The 22,849-nt window shown below is 48.5% G+C and overlaps 1 protein-coding gene across 3 annotated transcripts in view; it reads left to right on the forward strand.

Annotated features, from left to right (window-relative positions):
• LOC122937713 (ATP-binding cassette sub-family B member 5-like) overlaps positions 1-22,849 on the forward strand; it is a 383,155-nt gene that overhangs the window by 18,051 nt on the left and 342,255 nt on the right. For all 3 annotated transcript variants that reach the window (XM_044292700.1, XM_044292696.1, XM_044292699.1), the window contains exon 2: positions 11,888-12,009. In XM_044292700.1, coding sequence (XP_044148635.1) covers positions 11,888-12,009 — 122 coding nt within the window. The remainder of the gene's footprint in view (positions 1-11,887; positions 12,010-22,849) is intronic.

A 22,849-nucleotide genomic window follows, 5' to 3' on the forward strand; every position in this document is an offset into this window, starting at 1 on the left:
GAAATACAATTCCCAATTTAGCAATTTCATAATTTAGTGGTTTCTGCTATATCAGAGCTATTTGAAATCTATCCCTAAAAGGGTAGATCATATTGAAGGTGCACAATGGGACATTCAGAATAACTTCACACACACCCGCTACTGTGTATTTCCAAGTCTAATTCTGTCACTAAACCCATACCTGTCACCCAGCGCCTAAATACTAGGCCTCAAATTTATATCCAGCTAAATCTGTCCTTAGTGCTGTAGCTGGGCGAGTTATTTAGTGTCCGTTCAAGCACATTTCTTGTTCTGGGTTGAAATACAATTCCCAATTTAGCAATTTCATAATTTAGTGGTTTCTGCTATATCAGAGCTATTTGAAATCTATCCCTAAAAGGGTATATAATATTCAAGGTGCACATTGGGTCATTCAGAATAACTTCACACACACCCGCTACTGTGTATTTCCAAGTCTAATTCTGTCACTAAACCCATACCTGTCACCCAGCGCCTAAATACTAGGCCTCAAATTTATATCCTGCTAAATCTCTCGTTAGTGCTGTAGCTGGGCGAGTTATTTAGTGTCCGTTCAAGCACATTTCTTGTTCTGGGTTGAAATACAATTCCCAATTTAGCAATTTCATAATTTAGTGGTTTCTGCTATATCAGAGCTATTTGAAATCTATCCCTAAAAGGGTATATAATATTCAAGGTGCACATTGGGTCATTCAGAATAACTTCACACACACCCGCTACTGTGTATTTCCAAGTCTAATTCTGTCACTAAACCCATACCTGTCACCCAGCGCCTAAATACTAGGCCTCAAATTTATATCCTGCTAAATCTCTCGTTAGTGCTGTAGCTGGGCGAGTTATTTAGTGTCCGTTCAAGCACATTTCTTGTTCTGGGTTGAAATACAATTCCCAATTTAGCAATTTCATAATTTAGTGGTTTCTGCTATATCAGAGCTATTTGAAATCTATCCCTAAAAGGGTATATAATATTCAAGGTGCACATTGGGTCATTCAGAATAACTTCACACACACCCGCTACTGTGTATTTCCAAGTCTAATTCTGTCACTAAACCCATACCTGTCACCCAGCGCCTAAATACTAGGCCTCAAATTTATATCCTGCTAAATCTCTCGTTAGTGCTGTAGCTGGGCGAGTTATTTAGTGTCCGTTCAAGCACATTTCTTGTTCTGGGTTGAAATACAATTCCCAATTTAGCAATTTCATAATTTAGTGGTTTCTGCTATATCAGAGCTATTTGAAATCTATCCCTAAAAGGGTAGATCATATTGAAGGTGCACATAGGGACATTCAGAATAACTTCACACACACCCGCTACTGTGTATTTCCAAGTCTAATTCTGTCACTAAACTCATACCGGTCACCCAGCGCCTAAATACTAGGCCTCAAATTTATATCCCGCTGAATTTGAGTACAATACATTGGGCCAAATAATATATTTGTTGTTGTGGTGAACCATAACAATGAGAAAAACATCTAGTAAGGGACGCGGACGTGGACATGGTCGTGGTGGTGTTAGTGGACCCTCTGGTGCTGGGAGAGGACGTGGCCGTTCTGCCACATCCACACGTCCTAGTGTACCAACTACCTCAGGTCCCAGTAGCCGCCAGAATTTACAGCGATATATGGTGGGGCCCAATGCCGTTCTAAGGATGGTAAGGCCTGAGCAGGTACAGGCATTAGTCAATTGGGTGGCCGACAGTGGATCCAGCACGTTCACATTATCTCCCACCCAGTCTTCTGCAGAAAGCGCACAGATGGCGCCTGAAAACCAACCCCATCAGTCTGTCACATCACCCCCATGCATACCAGGGAAACTGTCTCAGCCTCAAGTTATGCAGCAGTCTCTTATGCTGTTTGAAGACTCCGCTGGCAGGGTTTCCCAAGGGCATCCACCTAGCCCTTCCCCAGCGGTGAAAGACATAGAATGCACTGACGCACAACCACTTATGTTTCCTGATGATGAGGACATGGGAATACCACCTCAGCATGTCTCTGATGATGACGAAACACAGGTGCCAACTGCTGCGTCTTTCTGCAGTGTGCAGACTGAACAGGAGGTCAGGGATCAAGACTGGGTGGAAGACGATGCAGGGGACGATGAGGTCCTAGACCCCACATGGAATGAAGGTCGTGCCACTGACTTTCACAGTTCGGAGGAAGAGGCAGTGGTGAGACCGAGCCAACAGCGTAGCAAAAGAGGGAGCAGTGGGCAAAAGCAGAACACCCGCCGCCAAGAGACTCCGCCTGCTACTGACCGCCGCCATCTGGGACCGAGCACCCCAAAGGCAGCTTCAAGGAGTTCCCTGGCATGGCACTTCTTCAAACAATGTGCTGACGACAAGACCCGAGTGGTTTGCACGCTGTGCCATCAGAGCCTGAAGCGAGGCATTAACGTTCTGAACCTGAGCACAACCTGCATGACCAGGCACCTGCATGCAAAGCATGAACTGCAGTGGAGTAAACACCTTAAAACCAAGGAAGTCACTCAGGCTCCCCCTGCTACCTCTTCTGCTGCTGCCGCCTCGGCCTATTCTGCTGCTGCCGCCTCGGCCTCTTCCTCCGCCTCTGGAGGAACGTTGGCACCTGCCGCCCAGCAAACAGGGGATGTACCACCAACACCACCACCACCACCTCCGTCACCAAGCGTCTCAACCATGTCACACGCCAGCGTTCAGCTCTCCATCTCACAAACATTTGATAGAAAGCGTAAATTCCCACCTAGCCACCCTCGATCCCTGGCCCTGAATGCCAGCATTTCTAAACTACTGGCCTATGAAATGCTGTCATTTAGGCTGGTGGACACAGACAGCTTCAAACAGCTCATGTCGCTTGCTGTCCCACAGTATGTTGTTCCCAGCCGGCACTACTTCTCCAAGAGAGCCGTGCCTTCCCTGCACAACCAAGTATCCGATAAAATCAAGTGTGCACTGCGCAACGCCATCTGTAGCAAGGTCCACCTAACCACAGATACGTGGACCAGTAAGCACGGCCAGGGACGCTATATCTCCCTAACTGCACACTGGGTAAATGTAGTGGCAGCTGGGCCCCAGGCGGAGAGCTGTTTGGCGCACGTCCTTCCGCCGCCAAGGATCGCAGGGCAACATTCTTTGCCTCCTGTTGCCACCTCCTCCTTCTCGGCTTCCTCCTCCTCTTCTTCCACCTGCTCATCCAGTCAGCCACACACCTTCACCACCAACTTCAGCACAGCCCGGGGTAAACGTCAGCAGGCCATTCTGAAACTCATATGTTTGGGGGACAGGCCCCACACCGCACAGGAGTTGTGGCGGGGTATTGAACAACAGACCGACGAGTGGTTGCTGCCGGTGAGCCTCAAGCCCGGCCTGGTGGTGTGTGATAATGGGCGAAATCTCGTTGCAGCTCTGGGACTAGCCAATTTGACGCACATCCCTTGCTTGGCGCATGTGCTGAATTTGGTGGTGCAGAAGTTCATTCACAACTACCCCGACATGTCAGAACTGCTGCATAAAGTGCGGGCCGTCTGTTCGCGCTTCCGGCGTTCACATCCTGCTGCTGCTCGCCTGTCTGCGCTACAGCGTAACTTCGGCCTTCCCGCTCACCGCCTCATATGCGACGTGCCCACCAGGTGGAACTCCACCTTGCACATGCTGGACAGACTGTGCGAGCAGCAGCAGGCCATAGTGGAGTTTCAGCTGCAGCACGCACGGGTCAGTCGCACTACAGAACAGCACCACTTCACCACCAATGACTGGGCCTCCATGCGAGACCTGTGTGCCCTGTTGCGCTGTTTCGAGCACTCCACCAACATGGCCAGTGGCGATGACACCGTTATCAGCGTTACAATACCACTTCTATGTCTCCTTGAGAAAACACTTAGGGCGATGATGGAAGAGGAGGTGGCCCAGGAGGAGGAGGAGGAGGAGGAAGAGGGGTCATTTTTAGCACTTTCAGGCCAGTCTCTTCGAAGTGACTCAGAGGGAGGTTTTTGGCAACAGCAGAGGCCAGGTACAAATGTGGCCAGCCAGGGCCCACTACTGGAGGACGAGGAGGACGAGGATGAGGAGGAGGTGGAGGAGGATGAGGATGAAGCATGGTCACAGCGGGGTGGCACCCAACGCAGCTCGGGTCCATCACTGGTGCGTGGCTGGGGGGAAAGGCAGGACGATGACGATACGCCTCCCACAGAGGACAGCTTGTCCTTACCCCTGGGCAGCCTGGCACACATGAGCGACTACATGCTGCAGTGCCTGCGCAACGACAGCAGAGTTGCCCACATTTTAACCTGTGCGGACTACTGGGTTGCCACCCTGCTGGATCCACGCTACAAAGACAATGTGCCCACCTTACTTCCTGCACTGGAGCGTGATAGGAAGATGCGCGAGTACAAGCGCACGTTGGTAGACGCGCTACTGAGAGCATTCCCAAATGTCACAGGGGAACAAGTGGAAGCCCAAGGCCAAGGCAGAGGAGGAGCAAGAGGTCGCCAAGGCAGCTGTGTCACGGCCAGCTCCTCTGAGGGCAGGGTTAGCATGGCAGAGATGTGGAAAACTTTTGTCAACACGCCACAGCTAACTGCACCACCACCTGATACGCAACGTGTTAGCAGGAGGCAACATTTCACTAACATGGTGGAACAGTACGTGTGCACACCCCTCCACGTACTGACTGATGGTTCGGCCCCATTCAACTTCTGGGTCTCTAAATTGTCCACGTGGCCAGAGCTAGCCTTTTATGCCTTGGAGGTGCTGGCCTGCCCGGCAGCCAGCGTTTTGTCTGAACGTGTATTCAGCACGGCAGGGGGCGTCATTACAGACAAACGCAGCCGCCTGTCTACAGCCAATGTGGACAAGCTGACGTTCATAAAAATGAACCAGGCATGGATCCCACAGGATCTGTCCGTCCCTTGTCCAGATTAGACATTAACTACCTCCCCATAACCATATATTATTGGACTCCAGGGCACTTCCTCATTCAATCCTATTTTTATTTTCATTTTACCATTATATTGCGAGGCTACCCAAAGTTGAATGAACCTCTCCTCTGCCTGTGTGCTAGGCCTAAATATATGCCAATGGACTGTTGCAGTGGTGGGTGACGTGAAGCCTCATTCTCTGCTATGACATGCAGACTGATTCTCTGCTGACATGAAGCCAGATTCTCTGTTACGGGACCTCTCTCCTCTGCCTGTGTGCTAGGCCTAAATATATGCCAATGGACTGTTGCAGTGGTGGCTGACGTGAAGCCTCATTCTCTGCTATGACATGCAGACTAATTCTCTGCTGACATGAAGCCAGATTGTCTGTTACGGGACCTCTCTCCTCTGCCTGGGTGCTGGGCCTAAATTTATGACAATGGACTGTTGCAGTGGTGGCTGACGTGAAGCCTGATTCTCTGCTATGACATGCAGACTGATTCTCTGCTGACATGAAGCCAGATCCTCTGTTACGGGACCTCTCTCCTATGCCTGTGTGTGTGCTGGGCCTAAATATATGCCAATGGACTGTTGCAGTGGTGGCTGACGTGAAGCCTCATTCTCTGCTATGACATGCAGACTGATTCTCTGCTGACATGAAGCCAGATTCTCTGTTACGGGACCTCTCTCCTCTGCCTGTGTGTGTGCTGGGCCTAAATATATGCCAATGGACTGTTGCAGTGGTGGCTGACGTGAAGCCTCATTCTCTGCTATGACATGCAGACTAATTCTCTGCTGACATGAAGACAGATTCTCTGTTACGGGACCTCCCTCCTCTGCCTGGGTGCTGGGCCTAAATATATGCCAATGGACTGTTGCAGTGGTGGCTGACGTGAAGCCTCATTCTCTGCTATGACATGCAGACTAATTCTCTGCTGACATGAAGACAGATTCTCTGTTACGGGACCTCTCTCCTCTGCCTGTGTGTGTGCTGGGCCTAAATATATGCCAATGGACTGTTGCAGTGGTGGCTGACGTGAAGCCTCATTCTCTGCTATGACATGCAGACTAATTCTCTGCTGACATGAAGACAGATTCTCTGTTACGGGACCTCCCTCCTCTGCCTGGGTGCTGGGCCTAAATATATGCCAATGGACTGTTGCAGTGGTGGCTGACGTGAAGCCTCATTCTCTGCTATGACATGCAGACTAATTCTCTGCTGACATGAAGACAGATTCTCTGTTACGGGACCTCCCTCCTCTGCCTGGGTGCTGGGCCTAAATATATGCCAATGGACTGTTGCAGTGGTGGCTGACGTGAAGCCTCATTCTCTGCTATGACATGCAGACTGATTCTCTGCTGACATGAAGCCAGATTGTCTGTTACGGGACCTCCCTCCTCTGCCTGGGTGCTGGGCCTAAATATATGCCAATGGACTGTTGCAGTGGTGGCTGACGTGAAGCCTCATTCTCTGCTATGACATGCAGACTAATTCTCTGCTGACATGAAGACAGATTCTCTGTTACGGGACCTCCCTCCTCTGCCTGGGTGCTGGGCCTAAATATATGCCAATGGACTGTTGCAGTGGTGGCTGACGTGAAGCCTCATTCTCTGCTATGACATGCAGACTAATTCTCTGCTGACATGAAGACAGATTCTCTGTTACGGGACCTCCCTCCTCTGCCTGGGTGCTGGGCCTAAATATATGCCAATGGACTGTTGCAGTGGTGGGTGACGTGAAGCCTCATTCTCTGCTATGACATGCAGACTGATTCTCTGCTGACATGAAGCCAGATTGTCTGTTACGGGACCTCTCTCCTCTGCCTGTGTGCTAGGCCTAAATATATGCCAATGGACTGTTGCAGTGGTGGCTGACGTGAAGCCTCATTCTCTGCTATGACATGCAGACTGATTCTCTGCTGACATGAAGCCAGATCGTCTGTTACGGGACCTCTCTGCTCTGCCTGTGTGCTAGGCCTAAATATATGCCAATGGACTGTTGCAGTGGTGGGTGACGTGAAGCCTCATTCTCTGCTATGACATGCAGACTGATTCTCTGCTGTCATGAAGCCAGATTGTCTGTTACGGGACCTCTCTGCTCTGCCTGTGTGCTAGGCCTAAATATATGCCAATGGACTGTTGCAGTGGTGGGTGACGTGAAGCCTCATTCTCTGCTATGACATGCAGACTGATTCTCTGCTGACATGAAGCCAGATTGTCTGTTACGGGACCTCTCTCCTCTGCCTGTGTGCTAGGCCTAAATATATGCCAATGGACTGTTGCAGTGGTGGCTGACGTGAAGCCTCATTCTCTGCTATGACATGCAGACTAATTCTCTGCTGACATGAAGCCAGATTGTCTATTACGGGACCTCTCTCCTCTGCCTGGGTGCTGGGCCTAAATTTATGACAATGGACTGTTGCAGTGGTGGCTGACGTGAAGCCTGATTCTCTGCTATGACATGCAGACTGATTCTCTGCTGACATGAAGCCAGATCCTCTGTTACGGGACCTCTCTCCTCTGCCTGTGTGTGTGCTGGGCCTAAATATATGCCAATGGACTGTTGCAGTGGTGGCTGACGTGAAGCCTCATTCTCTGCTATGACATGCAGACTGATTCTCTGCTGACATGAAGCCAGATTCTCTGTTACGGGACCTCTCTCCTCTGCCTGTGTGTGTGCTGGGCCTAAATATATGCCAATGGACTGTTGCAGTGGTGGCTGACGTGAAGCCTCATTCTCTGCTATGACATGCAGACTAATTCTCTGCTGACATGAAGACAGATTCTCTGTTACGGGACCTCCCTCCTCTGCCTGGGTGCTGGGCCTAAATATATGCCAATGGACTGTTGCAGTGGTGGCTGACGTGAAGCCTCATTCTCTGCTATGACATGCAGACTAATTCTCTGCTGACATGAAGACAGATTCTCTGTTACGGGACCTCCCTCCTCTGCCTGGGTGCTGGGCCTAAATATATGCCAATGGACTGTTGCAGTGGTGGCTGACGTGAAGCCTCATTCTCTGCTATGACATGCAGACTGATTCTCTGCTGACATGAAGCCAGATTCTCTGTTACGGGACCTCTCTCCTCTGCCTGTGTGTGTGCTGGGCCTAAATATATGCCAATGGACTGTTGCAGTGGTGGCTGACGTGAAGCCTCATTCTCTGCTATGACATGCAGACTAATTCTCTGCTGACATGAAGACAGATTCTCTGTTACGGGACCTCCCTCCTCTGCCTGGGTGCTGGGCCTAAATATATGCCAATGGACTGTTGCAGTGGTGGCTGACGTGAAGCCTCATTCTCTGCTATGACATGCAGACTAATTCTCTGCTGACATGAAGACAGATTCTCTGTTACGGGACCTCCCTCCTCTGCCTGGGTGCTGGGCCTAAATATATGCCAATGGACTGTTGCAGTGGTGGCTGACGTGAAGCCTCATTCTCTGCTATGACATGCAGACTGATTCTCTGCTGACATGAAGCCAGATTCTCTGTTACGGGACCTCTCTCCTCTGCCTGTGTGTGTGCTGGGCCTAAATATATGCCAATGGACTGTTGCAGTGGTGGCTGACGTGAAGCCTCATTCTCTGCTATGACATGCAGACTAATTCTCTGCTGACATGAAGACAGATTCTCTGTTACGGGACCTCCTCTCCTCTGCCTGTGTGTGCTGGGCCTAAATATATGCCAATGGACTGTTGCAGTGGTGGCTGACGTGAAGCCTCATTCTCTGCTATGACATGCAGACTAATTCTCTGCTGACATGAAGACAGATTCTCTGTTACGGGACCTCTCTCCTCTGCCTGGGTGCCGGGGCCTAAATATCTGAGAATGGACTGTTCCAGTGGTGGGTGACGGGAAGCCAGATTCTCTGCTATGGAACCTCTCTCCAATTGATTTTGGTTAATTTTTATTTATTTAATTTTTATTTTAATTCATTTCCCTATCCACATTTGTTTGCAGGGGATTTACCTACATGTTGCTGCCTTTTGCAGCCCTCTAGCTCTTTCCTGGGCTGTTTTACAGCCTTTTTAGTGCCGAAAAGTTCGGGTCCCCTATTGACTTCAATGGGGTTCGGGTTCGGGACGAAGTTCGGATCGGGTTCGGATCCCGAACCCGAACATTTCCGGGATGTTCGGCCGAACTTCTCGAACCCGAACATCCAGGTGTTCGCTCAACTCTAATCCCGATTTAACCCCCCAGGCTGCCCCGAAAATATTGGAAAATTGTGTGGGATCTATTGGCGCCATTCCTACACAAAAGGTACCACGTGTACACAGATAATTTTTATAGCAGCATACCCCTTTTTAAATCCCTCCATGCTGCAAACACAGGGGCTTGTGGGACAGTCCGTAAAAATAGAGTGGGATACCCACAACTGCTGGTGTCCAAGCGTTTGGAGAAAGGAGCATCCTTCGCCCTTGCAAGTGACCAGCTGCTTGCAGTGAAGTGGAAGGACAGGAAGGATGTCTACACGCTGACCACTGTGCACGCAGACACCACAGTAGCAGTTAGGGAGAGGGGGCTACTGCTGACAAATACAAACCGGTCTGTGTGACAGACTATAATACATTTATGGGAGGTGTGGACCTCTCGGACCACGCGCTTCAACCCTACCTGGTGAAGCGAAAAAACAGGGCCTGGTATAAAAAGGTAGCAATCTACCTCATTCAGATTGCTACCTATAATAGTTTTGTTATATTTAAAAAGGCCCAAGGAACCCTCAACTTCCATGAGTTCCAGGAAAAGGTGGTCGAGAGTCTCTTGTTTCAGTCCCCCACACCTGGGCAAGCCTTTGAATCTGAGGATGTTCGAAGGCTTTCAGAACGCCACTTCCCTCACCCCATCCCTGCCACTGCCAGCAAGACATATCCTCAGAAACAGTGCCGGGTGTGTAGCAAATACGGAAGGAGGAGGGACACCCGAATTTACTGCCCAGTTGCACATCGCAACCAGGCCTCTGCAATTACCCCTGTTTTGAGACGTACCATACGGTTGCTAATTATTAATTTTATTTAATACCAAAAAGGGTGGGTGGGGGGAAGAATTTTCAGGAAGTCAATTTTTATTCTCATTTCCTGTTTAGTTTGTGGCCGTGCAGGGAGGGAGGGATCCTTTTGGAATGGGTTGTGGAGCTAATTTTTATTATTTTTTTCAGACATTGGAACCAATTTTACCTTTTCTGATTTGTTTTCTTAATTTTCCTAATTTCATTTTTTATGACCATGTCCTGCCACACAAAGCTGCTAATTTCATTCACATCTCAGATCTCTGATGATTGAGTTGTTCCTCACCAGTACAATAAGGGCTTGTACACCAAGGGATGTCTAGAAATCCTGACTAGAGATGGCCTTGCGGTCGTTTCGCGGCGAACTTTGCGTGTTCGCGATTTGCCAAACATATGGAGAAATTAGCGCCCGCCATATACTTTTACATTGTGAAGAACTTTGACCCATGACACATCTATCAGGTGGTACAGGACAGCCAATTGAGACATTTCAGCACATGGACATACCTCCTACCTTATAAATAAACCTGTTCTGGCCACCATTTTACATTCAGTGTTTTGCCAGTGTAGGGAGAGGTTGCTGTGTGGAGCAGGGACAGGCTGTTAGGGACACCAAACGCTAGCTAATAGGGGCACAAAAATCATTTTAAGCACTAGTATAAGTGTGCTATCGATATGTGTGATACACAGAGGGGTGCAATATACTTATAATATACTTTTATAATGAGTCAAAAACACATAGATCTATATAGTGATCACCTGGAAGTCAAGGGCCTAGGGGCTAGGGGATTACTAGGGCCATTTGTATTCCAGACGGGGTAGCTCTTATCAGGGCAGGGGGTCTGTGGTTAGGCTATCAGGGCAATAAGGCAATATCAGGGACAGTTCTTTGCCCACCCTGTCCTTCGATACCACATCATCATCTAGCCCATGGATGTTTTTTTTGCTTTCCCTCCTGGATTCATCGATGTGCACTGGAACCCCCCGGATTGTGCTAGGACATATGGTTTCTGATTTGGTGCCGCCGAGCACTTGTTATTGCCTACCACATCTATGCTTTTTGGTTAACTTTAATAATTTCATTTTGAGGGATATCTTTTCCATTCACATGTCCGCAAAATGGGACCGCATCTGTTCCGCATTTTTGCGGAACGGGTGCAGACCCATTCATTTTCAATGGGGCCGAAATGTGCTGTCCATCCGCGCTTTCGCATCTGTGTTTCCGTTTCCGCAAAAAAAAGAATATGTCCTATTCTTGTCCGCAATTGCAGACAAGATTAGGCATTTTCTATTATAGTGCCGGCGATGTGCGGTACAGAAATTGCGGATCCGCAAAACACTTACGGACGTGTGAATGGACCCTCATAGTAAAATTATTAAAGGTTAAGTTTTATCTTCATGTATATTCTAATGGATTGCCTTCCTTGTGCAATGTAATAATATACTTTCTATGTTAGAAAGTATATTATAGTGCATTTGTATTGTGCGGCAGTGATGTGTGGTTCTGCTGCGATACTGCAGGGACAAGCGTTATTGGAACAAATAATTTCTACTGGTGTGATATACCAGTCCCCCCTCAAAAAAACTGATTGAAGCGGGGTGTTATATACCAATATACTTTCTTTATAGTGCATTTGGGTACTGTATAGTGCATTTGCGCATGCGCGTACGTGAAAATGATATTGCCGATATTTCGCATTGAAAAAAAAAATGAATGGAGATCGCAAATTCGAATAATACATCTGGTATGTCACTGTCCATGTTGTGGGACTATTTGTGCACTTCTAGTAATTATTTCTTGGCTGCAAATATTAACTGAAGGTTTTTCAGGTTCGCCTGCCATTAAAATGAATAGGACCCGCCTATTCGCGGTTCGCTAACATTTTACTTGGATCTTTTAGCAAATAGTGCAATATTATCTTACCAATCATAGATAACCACATCTTCTATTTTCCCTTATTCTATATAGTGGTTTTCTTGGCTGCACAACTTGAGTGAAATCATGGCCGACATAAAAGACCCTGACACAAAAGTGAATAATAACAATCCTAACACAGAAATTTTACTGGAAGAAGCAGAAGACACCAGCAGGTACTGTACCCGCAACTGACAACAATTATATTGCTCTTGTGACACAATGAAAGGTTTTGTCTGGCAAGGCAGGTATTTTCCTCCCAGAATGTGCTGCTGGGCTGATTTACAGCCAGGTAAGGTCAAATACCGGACTGGATTTTAAGTGGCGGTCCGTGTTTCGGCAGCACCCGGCTAACCTTAAATAGGCAGCTGGGCTCAGAAGCGAGGTCTCTGTGTTGGGATCTGGGAGCCTAGTGTCTGGATGAAGGCTTGCTACCAGTTTGGCGTGAAAACAGATTGGTGCTGCTATCAGCAAGGACTCTTTGAGGCAGAATTGCCGCATGGTGTGAATTAAAACCAACAACGCAAGGTGACTTTCTTTGATTATAACTGCTTGTTTTGTCACTTGCCTAAAGTGTGAATAAAACACTGAACTGTTTGATCCAAAGAACTTGTTGTTGCCTCCATACTGCATCCGCTATTCCTGTCTACCAGAGTGATACCCCACAATTGGTGGAGGACGCGTGCATGAGAAGTGAGGCTGGCGTGAACGCCGATTTTTTTGGTTTCTGCACTTTTAAGGCACGGTTGTATGTCATACATTAGACTAGGTGTATTACAACCAGTGCCCTACGACAAAATGGAGGCTGTTGTGAAGGCCCTCATGTAGGCTAATCTGCAGCAGCAAGAGAAAAACCTCCAGCAACGCGAGGCTAATTAGCAAAATCAGGAGACTAAGGGTCCATTCACACGTCCGCAAAAGGGTCCGCACCCATTCCGCAATATTGCTGAACGGGTGTGGACCCATTCATTCTCTATGGGCCGGGACGTGAAGCAGAGAGCACACTATGTGCTTTCCGCTTCCGCATTTGCGGAGCGCGGCCCTGAACTTCCATGTTTCGGCCCCGAACTTCCGGTCCGCAGCTCCGCAAAAGATAGAACATGTCCTATTCTTGTCCGCAGCTGCGGACAAGAATAGGCATTTCTATAGCGGGTGCCGGCCGGGTGTGTTGCGGATCCGCAATTTGCGGGTCCGCAACACACCACGGACGTGTGAATGGACCCCAACCAGTTGCTGCTTCAACATGTGATGGCTTTGCAGACAACAGTAGCAACCCAGAGCGTCCACGATGCCCAGAAAGCAGTCAGTGCCGCAATTCTTAAGATGACCCCCGCAGATGAAACCTACCTGGCGATGTACGAGAAAGTGGCCATCAGAGAAAAGCTACTCCGTGACCAGTGGGCTGAGGTCGTCGCTCCGTTCCTGGTATCCGATTCCCAGCGGGTGTATTTCGACTTGCCGGACAATCAAGCGGCCGACTACCAGAAAGTCAAGGGTGAGATTCTGGCAAGACTGGGGGTGAATGTGTTGGTCCGGGCCCAGCGGGTGCATCAGTGGGGGTTCAACCTGGTTGAGCATGCAAGACCCCAGTATTAAAACTTACTTTACCTCTTGCAAAAACGGCTATAGCATGACGTGCTGAGTCCCACTGCTATGCTGGATCGTATGTTAACCTATATGTTCTGGAGGGCTTTACCACCCCCTCTCCAGCAATGGATCGGCCAGGTCTCTCCAGGTAATGCCCTTGAGATGGTCGACCTGGTGGAACGCTATAAGGCTACCCGGAATCTACAGGGGGGGTTCTTTTTGGAGGGGGGCAGTCAAATCCCGTAAATCTTCACCCCAGACCCGGTGACTTGTGTCAACAAAACCCGCCAGGGATGTACCCCCTATGGACCCGGCTCCGATAGTCTGCTGGCGGTGTCGGGAGCCTGGCCATGTACAAGCTGACTGTCCACATCAGGTGGAACCCATGGACATGAACTATGGCTTCCGTCAGTCATTATATGCCAGGAAGCTGTGTGCAGTGGGTACCCCAGAAACTCTAAATAACTTGTGCCAGGTGGAAGTGGGACAGTGGAGGCCCTGCTGGACTCAGGGAGTCTGGTGCCCCTAGTAAGGGCTCCCCTGGTACGGTCCGCTGAGTATACTGGCCTGAAAGTCTGGGTCATGTGCATTCATGGGGACTTAAAAGACTTTCCCACTGCCCTGGTGTCTCTAACCACGGGGGTCGGCAGGTGGACTCACGAAATAGCAGTTGCCACAAACTTACACTACGAACTTATAATAGGGAGAGACTTCCCTGGTTTCCCGGCACTGTGGCCTGCTACAAAAGTGACTGATACCCATGAGACAGGGTTAACCCCAGCAGAGTGGCCTTGCTCCGGGGAGAGGCCCGAACCTTGGGAACCCGAGTCCGAAGTGCCAGTGGTAGGGGTGACCGCCACTTCAGTGGAAGAGGGGGAGACAACCCCACTGAGTGTAATGGTGGGAGACGTGGAGGACTTGCCTCCGGGGTCTGAGCTAGCAGACCTCAATGTCTCCAGGGATAATTTTAGTACTGCACAACACCGGGAGCCCACCCTATCCCGAGCCTGGAAAAATGTATTAATAGTAGATGGTGAACCACAACAAGCTGGGGCAGAGTCGATGTTCCCCCGTTTTGTGGTTCAGAGGATATGTTGTATCGAGTAAACCAATAGCGGGGTCAACCCATTGAACAGTTGGTGGTGCTCCAGGCTTATCGCAAACTCGTGTTAGAGTTAGCACACCAACATGTTCTCGGGGTCACCTGGGGCTGCAGAAAACTCAGTTACTGGCCCAGCATATTCAAAGAAGTGGAAGAGTTTTGTAAGTCTTGCCCGACTTGCCAGAAAACTAGCCCCCAGCCACATTTCTGTAAACCTCTAGTACCTCTCACGATTATCGAAGTGCCGTTTGACCGAATAGCTATAGACCTCATAGGCCCAGTACCGAAGTTAGACAGTACCCGGAGGTGGTGTCACTGCAACATACCTTGGCCATACTTATAGCTAAGGAATTAATGGAGATGTTTTTCCGAGTAGGACTACCTAAAAAGGTTCTGACCGACCAAGGGACCCCTTTTTTGTCCAAGGTGATGAGGGAACTCTGTAAGTTGCTGCACATAAAACAACTATGGACGTCCGTTTACCATCTGCAAACGGAGGGTGTGGTATAAAGGTTTAAGCAAACATTAAAAAATATGTTAAAAAAGGTGGTGTCTAAAGATGGGAAGGACTGGGACCTCCTTTTGCCCTATCTCATGTTCGCAGTGCGAGAGGTACCCCAGGCCTCTACTGGGTTCTCGCCCTTCGAACTGCTATAAGGCAGACACCCTTGCGGTCTCTTGGATGTGACCAAAGAGGCGTGGGAACAACAATCCAAAGTGTCATTGAGTACGTTACCCAGATGCAAGATCGGTGTCACGGACGGTGTACAGGAAACAAGGCAAAGCAACATGTATAAACGACTCGCTGGATCCAAAAACTAAGGAACCAAGGGAGACCCCTGCAGAAGACCTGGCACTTTCCCTGGCTGCTCAGCCTATGCAAAGATCCGAATGGTGGAGGTTTGCATATCCACGAACCTTGACTATAAAGCCCTGAGCACCCTACAATAGTGAGGGGACACGACCACCGGCTCCCTACACAAGATACGGAGGGAGTCAGGGTCACCTGGGATCCAGCAAACAGATAATAACAGATAAAGGTACAACACTTAGCTTTGAAGCAAACAGGAGGACAGAGTCAGCGTGCACACACACTCCAGGAAGTAGTATAAGCCGCCCAGAAAAGCCTTCTGGGGAAGAATTTAAAGGGAAGCAATTAGTCCAACACATGACAGCTGAGAGAGGCTGACGAGAGGAGGAGCTGAATACCACAACACAGAAACTCAAGGAGGAGATTCTGAAAGGCCTCTGTCAGAGCTTCTCAGCTGTCTGGTTGTGACAGTACCCCTCCCTCTACGAGTGGACTCCGGACACTCAGAACCCACCTTCTCAGGATGGGACCTATGGAAAGCCCTGATGAGACGAGAGGCCTTAATGTCCGTCACTGGGACCCACATCCTCTCCTCAGGACCATACCCCTCCCACTGAACAAGGTACTGAAGAGAACCGCGGACAAGACGAGAATCCACAATCCTAGAGACCTGAAATTCAAGATTCCCATCAACCATAATCGGAGGGGGAGGCAAAGGCGAGGGTACAATGGGTTGAACATAAGGTTTCAATAAGGACTTATGAAAAACATTATGGATCTTCCAAGTCTGAAGAAGATCAAGACGGTAAGCAACAGGATTGATGACAGACAGGATTTTGTAAGGCCCAATAAACCTAGGACCCAACTTCCAGGAGGGAACCTTCAATTTGATATTCTTGGTAGACAACCACACCAGATCACCAACATTCAGGTCCGGACCAAGCACACGTCTCTTATCAGCCACACGCTTATATCTCTCACTCATGCTCTTTAGATTATCTTGAATCTTTTGCCAAATAGATGACAAAGACGAGGAGAATCTGTCCTCATCAGGTAAACCAGAAGACCCCTCTCCCGAGAAAGTCCCGTGGATGAAACCCATATGCACCAAAAAATGGTGACTTATCAGAGGACTCCTGACGACGGTTATTTAAAGCAAACTCAGCAAGGGACAAAAAAGAACACCAATCCTCTTGATTCTCCGCCACAAAACAACGCAGATATGTCTCCAGATTCTGATTGACGCGCTCTGTCTGGCCATTTGACTGCGGGTGGAAAGCAGAAGAGAATGACAACCGAACCCCCAAGCGAGAACAGAAAGCCTTCCAGAATCTGGAAACAAACTGCGTGCCCCTATCAGAGACTATGTCTGAAGGAATACCGTGCAATTTGACAATGTGATCAACAAATGCCTGCGCCAGCGTCTTAGCATTGGGCAAACCAGGAAAAGGGATGAAATGCACCATTTTGCTAAAACGGTCCACCACCACCAGAATCACAGTCTTCCCCGAGGAACGAGGCAGGTCCGTTATGAAGTCCATGGACAGATGTGTCCAAGGACGGGAAGGAATGGGTAAGGGAAGGAGAGGACCTGATGGCCGTGAATGAGGGACTTTGGCACGAGCGCAAGTCTCGCAGGCTGCCACAAAACCCTCAACCGACTTACGAAGCGCAGGCCACCAGAATCTCCGAGCGATGAGATCCAGTGTGGCTCTTACCCCCGGGTGCCCAGCAAGGACCGTATCGTGGTGTTCTTTAAAAATCTTGTGTCTTAAAGCGAGAGGCACAAACAACCTCCCAGGAGGACAAAGATCAGGAGCCTCTGACTGGGCTGCCTGCACCTCTGCCTCCAATTCAGGAAAAAGAGCAGAGACCACCACACCTTCAGCCAAAATGGGACCCGGGTCTTCAAAATTCCCGCCTCCCGGAAAACAACGTGACAGGGCATCTGCCTTCACATTCTTAACTCCAGGGCGGAACGTGACAACAAAATTAAACCTAGAAAAGAACAACGACCATCTGGCCTGTCTCGGGTTCAGACGCTTGGCTGACTCCAAGTAGGCCAGATTTTTATGGTCAGTAAATACGGTAATAGGGTGTCTGGCTCCCTCTAGCCAATGGCGCCATTCCTCAAAAGCCAACTTGATGGCCAACAATTCCCTATCTCCCACATCGTAATTTCTCTCTGCGGAGGAGAGTTTTCTTGAGAAAAAGGCACACGGTCGCCATTTGGCAGGAGAGGAACCCTGAGACAAGACCGCCCCCACACCCACCTCAGAAGCATCAACCTCAACTATGAAGGGTAAAGAAACATCAGGTTGCACCAAGATGGGAGCGGAAGCAAAACTCTCCTTGATATCAGAAAAAGCCTTACGCGCCTCTACTGACCAAGAAGAAAAATCTACCCCCTTTCTGGTCATATCAGTGAGTGGTTTAACAATAGAAGAATAATTCAAAATGAACTTCCTGTAATAATTGGCAAAGCCCAAAAAACGCATCAGTGCCTTTTGATTCTCAGGAAGCTCCCACTCAAGCACAGCGCGGACCTTCTCGGGGTCCATGCGAAAACCAGAAGCGGAGAGAAGAAACCCCAGAAATTGAATTTCTGGAACCGCAAACACACATTTTTCCAGTTTCGCATATAATTTATTCTCCCGCAGGATGAGTAAGACCTGACGTAAATGTTCCTTATGAGTTTTGAAATCGGGAGAAAAGATCAAAATGTCATCCAAATACACCAATACAAATTTTCCCATCAAATGATAAAAAATGCTGTTCACGAAATGCTGAAAAACGGCTGGGGCATTCATCAAACCAAAAGGCATAACCAAATTTTCAAAATGGCCCTCAGGGGTATTGAAGGCCGTCTTCCATTTGTCCCCTTCTCTGACCCTGACCAGGTTGTATGCCCCTCTTAAATCTAATTTGGAAAAGACTTTAGCCCCAACAACCTGGTTAAATAGGTCCGGGATCAGAGGAAGCAGATAAGGGTCACGAATTGTGATATTGTTCAGCTCCCTGAAATCCAGACAAGGTCTTAAAGAACCATCTTTTTTCTTAACAAAGAAAAAACCAGCGGCAACAGGTGACTTCGAGGGTCGTATGTGTCCTTTTCTCAGACTCTCAGAGATATAAGCACGCATAGCGATCCTCTCAGGTTGGGAAAGATTGTATAAACGAGATTTAGGCAGCTTGGCGTCTGGGATGAGATTAATAGGGCAATCGTACTCCCTGTGCGGGGGCAAATCCTGAACTCCACTCTCAGAGAAGACATCCGAAAATTCAGAGAGAAAAGATGGTACAGTCTTAGTAGCAACCTCAGAAACAGATGTCATGAGGCAATTCTCTCTGCAAAAGTCACTCCAACCATTTATTTGCCTTGCTTGCCAATCAATGGTGGGGTTATGCTTAGTGAGCCAGGGCAGCCCCAACACCAGAGGGGTGGGTAAACCGCTAAGGACGAAACATGACACATCCTCAACATGAGCATCACTCACAATTAAACGGATATTGTGAACTATGCCCTTTAATGATTTTTGAGAAAGTGGAGCGGAATCGATAGCAAAAACAGGAATATCCTTTCCCAAAGTGCGCACCTGGAAACCATGAGTTATCGCAAATTGATTATCAATGAGATTAACCGCTGCTCCACTATCCACAAAAATCTCACAAAAAATGGGAACTACAAGCAAATGGAAAACCTTCAATTTCCGCCTCAACCCTACCAATAGTAACAGACGGAACATTTTTCAAAGATTTTTTCCTGTTTGTTTCTTTATTACTCCCAGAAAACTGCCTGAATCTCCTAGAGGGACAAATATTTGCCAAATGATTTATACCTCCACAACAAAAACAAACCCTCCCATGCGAGCTGAATCTTCTATTGTCAGAAGCAATCAACCCCAGCTGCATGGGCTCCTGCTCAGAAGGGGCTGACGGCGACTGAGACCCCTGCGCACAGAGCGGGACCGCTGCACTGTCCTCGGACTGCGTATGACAGGAAGGAGACATCTCTCCTCTCTCTCTAAGACGCCTGTCAATACGAACGGCCTGAGACATAGCAGAGTCCAAAGAAATAGGCCTCTCATGAAAGGCAAATGCATCTTTCAATCCCTCTGAAAGACCATGGCAAAATTGACTTCGGAGCGCAGCATCATTCCAACCAGTATCAACTGCCCATCTCCGAAATTCTGAGCAGTATATTTCTGCGGATTGTTTACCCTGGCATAATAGACGTAGTTTAGACTCAGCCAGAGCAATACGATCCGGATCATCATATATCTGACCCAGGGCTAAAAAGAATTCATCCACTGAACGGAGAGGCCGTGCCCCCTCCGGCAGCGAAAAGGCCCAGGACTGAGCGTTACCTCTGAGCAGCGATATAATGATCCCCACCCTCCGTTCCTCATCACCAGAGGAGTGGGGAAGAAGGCGAAAATGGAGTTTGCAAGCCTCTCTAAAACGCACAAAATTCTCACTACCCCCGGAGAACGTATCCGGGAGCGAGATCTTAGGCTCAGAACAAACTCCATGAACGCAAGCTGAACCGGTCACTTGAAGCTGAGAAAAAGTCTTACGGAGATCAGCTACCTCCAATGAAAGACCCTGGAAGCGTTCAGCCAAAAGTGAAACCGGATCCATGCTTGAGACGGTTATGGCGGCTTATAATGTCACGGACGGTGTACAGGAAACAAGGCAAAGCAACATGTATAAACGACTCGCTGGATCCAAAAACTAAGGAACCAAGGGAGACCCCTGCAGAAGACCTGGCACTTTCCCTGGCTGCTCAGCCTATGCAAAGATCCGAATGGTGGAGGTTTGCATATCCACGAACCTTGACTATAAAGCCCTGAGCACCCTACAATAGTGAGGGGACACGACCACCGGCTCCCTACACAAGATACGGAGGGAGTCAGGGTCACCTGGGATCCAGCAAACAGATAATAACAGATAAAGGTACAACACTTAGCTTTGAAGCAAACAGGAGGACAGAGTCAGCGTGCACACACACTCCAGGAAGTAGTATAAGCCGCCCAGAAAAGCCTTCTGGGGAAGAATTTAAAGGGAAGCAATTAGTCCAACACATGACAGCTGAGAGAGGCTGACGAGAGGAGGAGCTGAATACCACAACACAGAAACTCAAGGAGGAGATTCTGAAAGGCCTCTGTCAGAGCTTCTCAGCTGTCTGGTTGTGACAATCGGATAGAGACAGTGTTGCCTCTTGTTAGGGAGCATATGAAGGCAGCTCAACGAGCCCAGAGTCGGGTCTATAATTGGCAGACTCGGGTCCAGATCTTTAACCCGGGTGATCGGGATTTGGTTCTGGTGCCGACCGTGGACAGTAAGTTCCTCACTAGGTGGCAGTGGCCCTACTCAAGAAAACTGGACATGTAAACTACAAGATACACCACCCAGGGCGGCGAAAGCCAGAGCAGGTTTACCATGTGAATTTACTCAAACCGTGGAAAGATAGGGAAACCTGTACATAAGACAGCCCGCGGCCGGGTTTTCTAGAAGAGGTACTGGCTCCTCTGTCTAATGGTAGAGCAGCGTCTGCCACAGTAAAAATTGCTGACAGACTCTCCTCTAAACAGACTCGGGAGGCAATGGAGTTTGTTAGTCGGAACACGGATGTGTTCCCTGGATGCACTTCCATAATCCAGCATGACATTGTCACTGAGCCTCAGGCAAAAGTCAGATCAAAACCATACCGGGTACCCGAGGCTCGGCGACAAGCCATATCGGAGGAGGTGCAGCTAATGTTGGAGTTAGACGTCATTGAGGAGTCAAAAAGTGAGTGGGCCAGTCCTATAGTATATGTAGTATTGATACCCAAGCCGGACTGGGACGTTGCAGTTTTGTAATTACTTTCGAAAACTTAACGAGGTTTCCAAATTCGATGCGTATCCCATGCCCCGGGTGGATGAGGTCATCGAGAGGTTAGGACAAGCCTGGTATTTTTCTGTTTTGGACCTCACAAAAGGGTACTGGCAGGTGCCCTTAACGGAGGCTGCCAAAGAGAAAACTGTCTTCATCACATCTGGGGGGCTGTATCAATATAAGGTCTTACCCTTTGGTCTGCATGGAGCCCAAGCCACTTTTCAGTGACTAATGGACACCGTGCTTTGTCCACATCTGGACCTTACCTGGACGATATTGTCATCCACAGTACCAACTGGGAAAGTCACCTACTCAAATTTCGGGCTGAAGTGGACTCCCTTCAGAAAGCTGAACTAATTGCTAACCCAAAAAAATGTGCGATAGAGTTAGAAGAGACTAAGTACCTGGGGTATGTCATTGGGCACGGAGTCATCAAACCCCAAGTGAACTGTCACCACTAGGCAAATAAAGTCATTCCTGGGAATGGTGGGCTATTACATGAGGTTTGTTCCCTACTTTGCTACTCTAGCCACGCCCTTGACAGGACTCTTGAAGAAACATACAGTCAGGTCCATAAATATTGGGACCAACACAAATCTAACATTTTTGGCTCTATACAACACCACAATGGATTTGAAATGAAATGAACAAGATGTGCTTTAACTGCAGACTGTCAGCTTTAATTTGAGGGTATGTACATCCAAATCAGGTGAACGGTGTAGGAATTACAACAGTTTGCATATGTGCCTCCTACTTGTTAGTGGACCAAAAGTAATGGGACAGAATAATAATCATAAATCAAACGTTCACTTTTTAATCCTTTGCAGTCAATTACAGCCTGAAGTCTGGAATGCATACACATCACCAAACGCTGGGTTTCATCCCTGGTGATGCTCTGCCAGGCCTCTACTGCAATTGTCTTCAGTTCCTGCTTGTTCTTGGGGCATTTTCCCTTTAGTATTGTCTTCAGCAAGTGAAATGCATGCTCAATCGGATTCAGGCCAGGTGATTGACTTGGCCATTGCATAACATTCCACTTCTTCACCCTTAAAAAAACTCTTTGGTTGCTTTTGCAGTATGCTTTGGGTCATTGTCCAACTACACTGTGAAGCACCGTCCAATGAGTTCTGAAGCATTTGGCTGAATATGAGCAGAGAATATTGCCCGAAACACTTCAGAATTAATCCTGCTGCTTTTATCAGCAGTCACATCATCAATAAATACAAAAGAACCAGTTCCATTGGCAGCCATACATGCCCACGCCATGACACTACCGCCACCATGCTTCACTGATGAGGTGGTATGCTTAGGATCATGAGCAGTTCCTTTTCTTCTCCATACTCTTCTCTTCCCATCACTCTGGTACAAGTTGATCTTGGTCTCATCTGTCCATAGGATGTTGTTCCAGAACTGTGAAGGCTTTTTTAGATGTCGTTTGGCAAACTCTAATCTGGCCTTCCTGTTTATGAGGCTCACCAATGGTTTGCATCTTGTGGTGAACCCTCTGTATTCACTCTGGTGAAGTCTTCTCTTGATTGTTGACTTTGACACACATACACCTACCTCCTGGAGAGTGTTCTTGATCTGGCCAACTGTTGTTCATCCACCACAGTTGTTTTCTGTGGTCTTCCGGGTC

This window comes from Bufo gargarizans, chromosome 5, assembly GCF_014858855.1.
Source record: "Bufo gargarizans isolate SCDJY-AF-19 chromosome 5, ASM1485885v1, whole genome shotgun sequence".
NCBI lineage: Eukaryota > Metazoa > Chordata > Amphibia > Anura > Bufonidae > Bufo > Bufo gargarizans.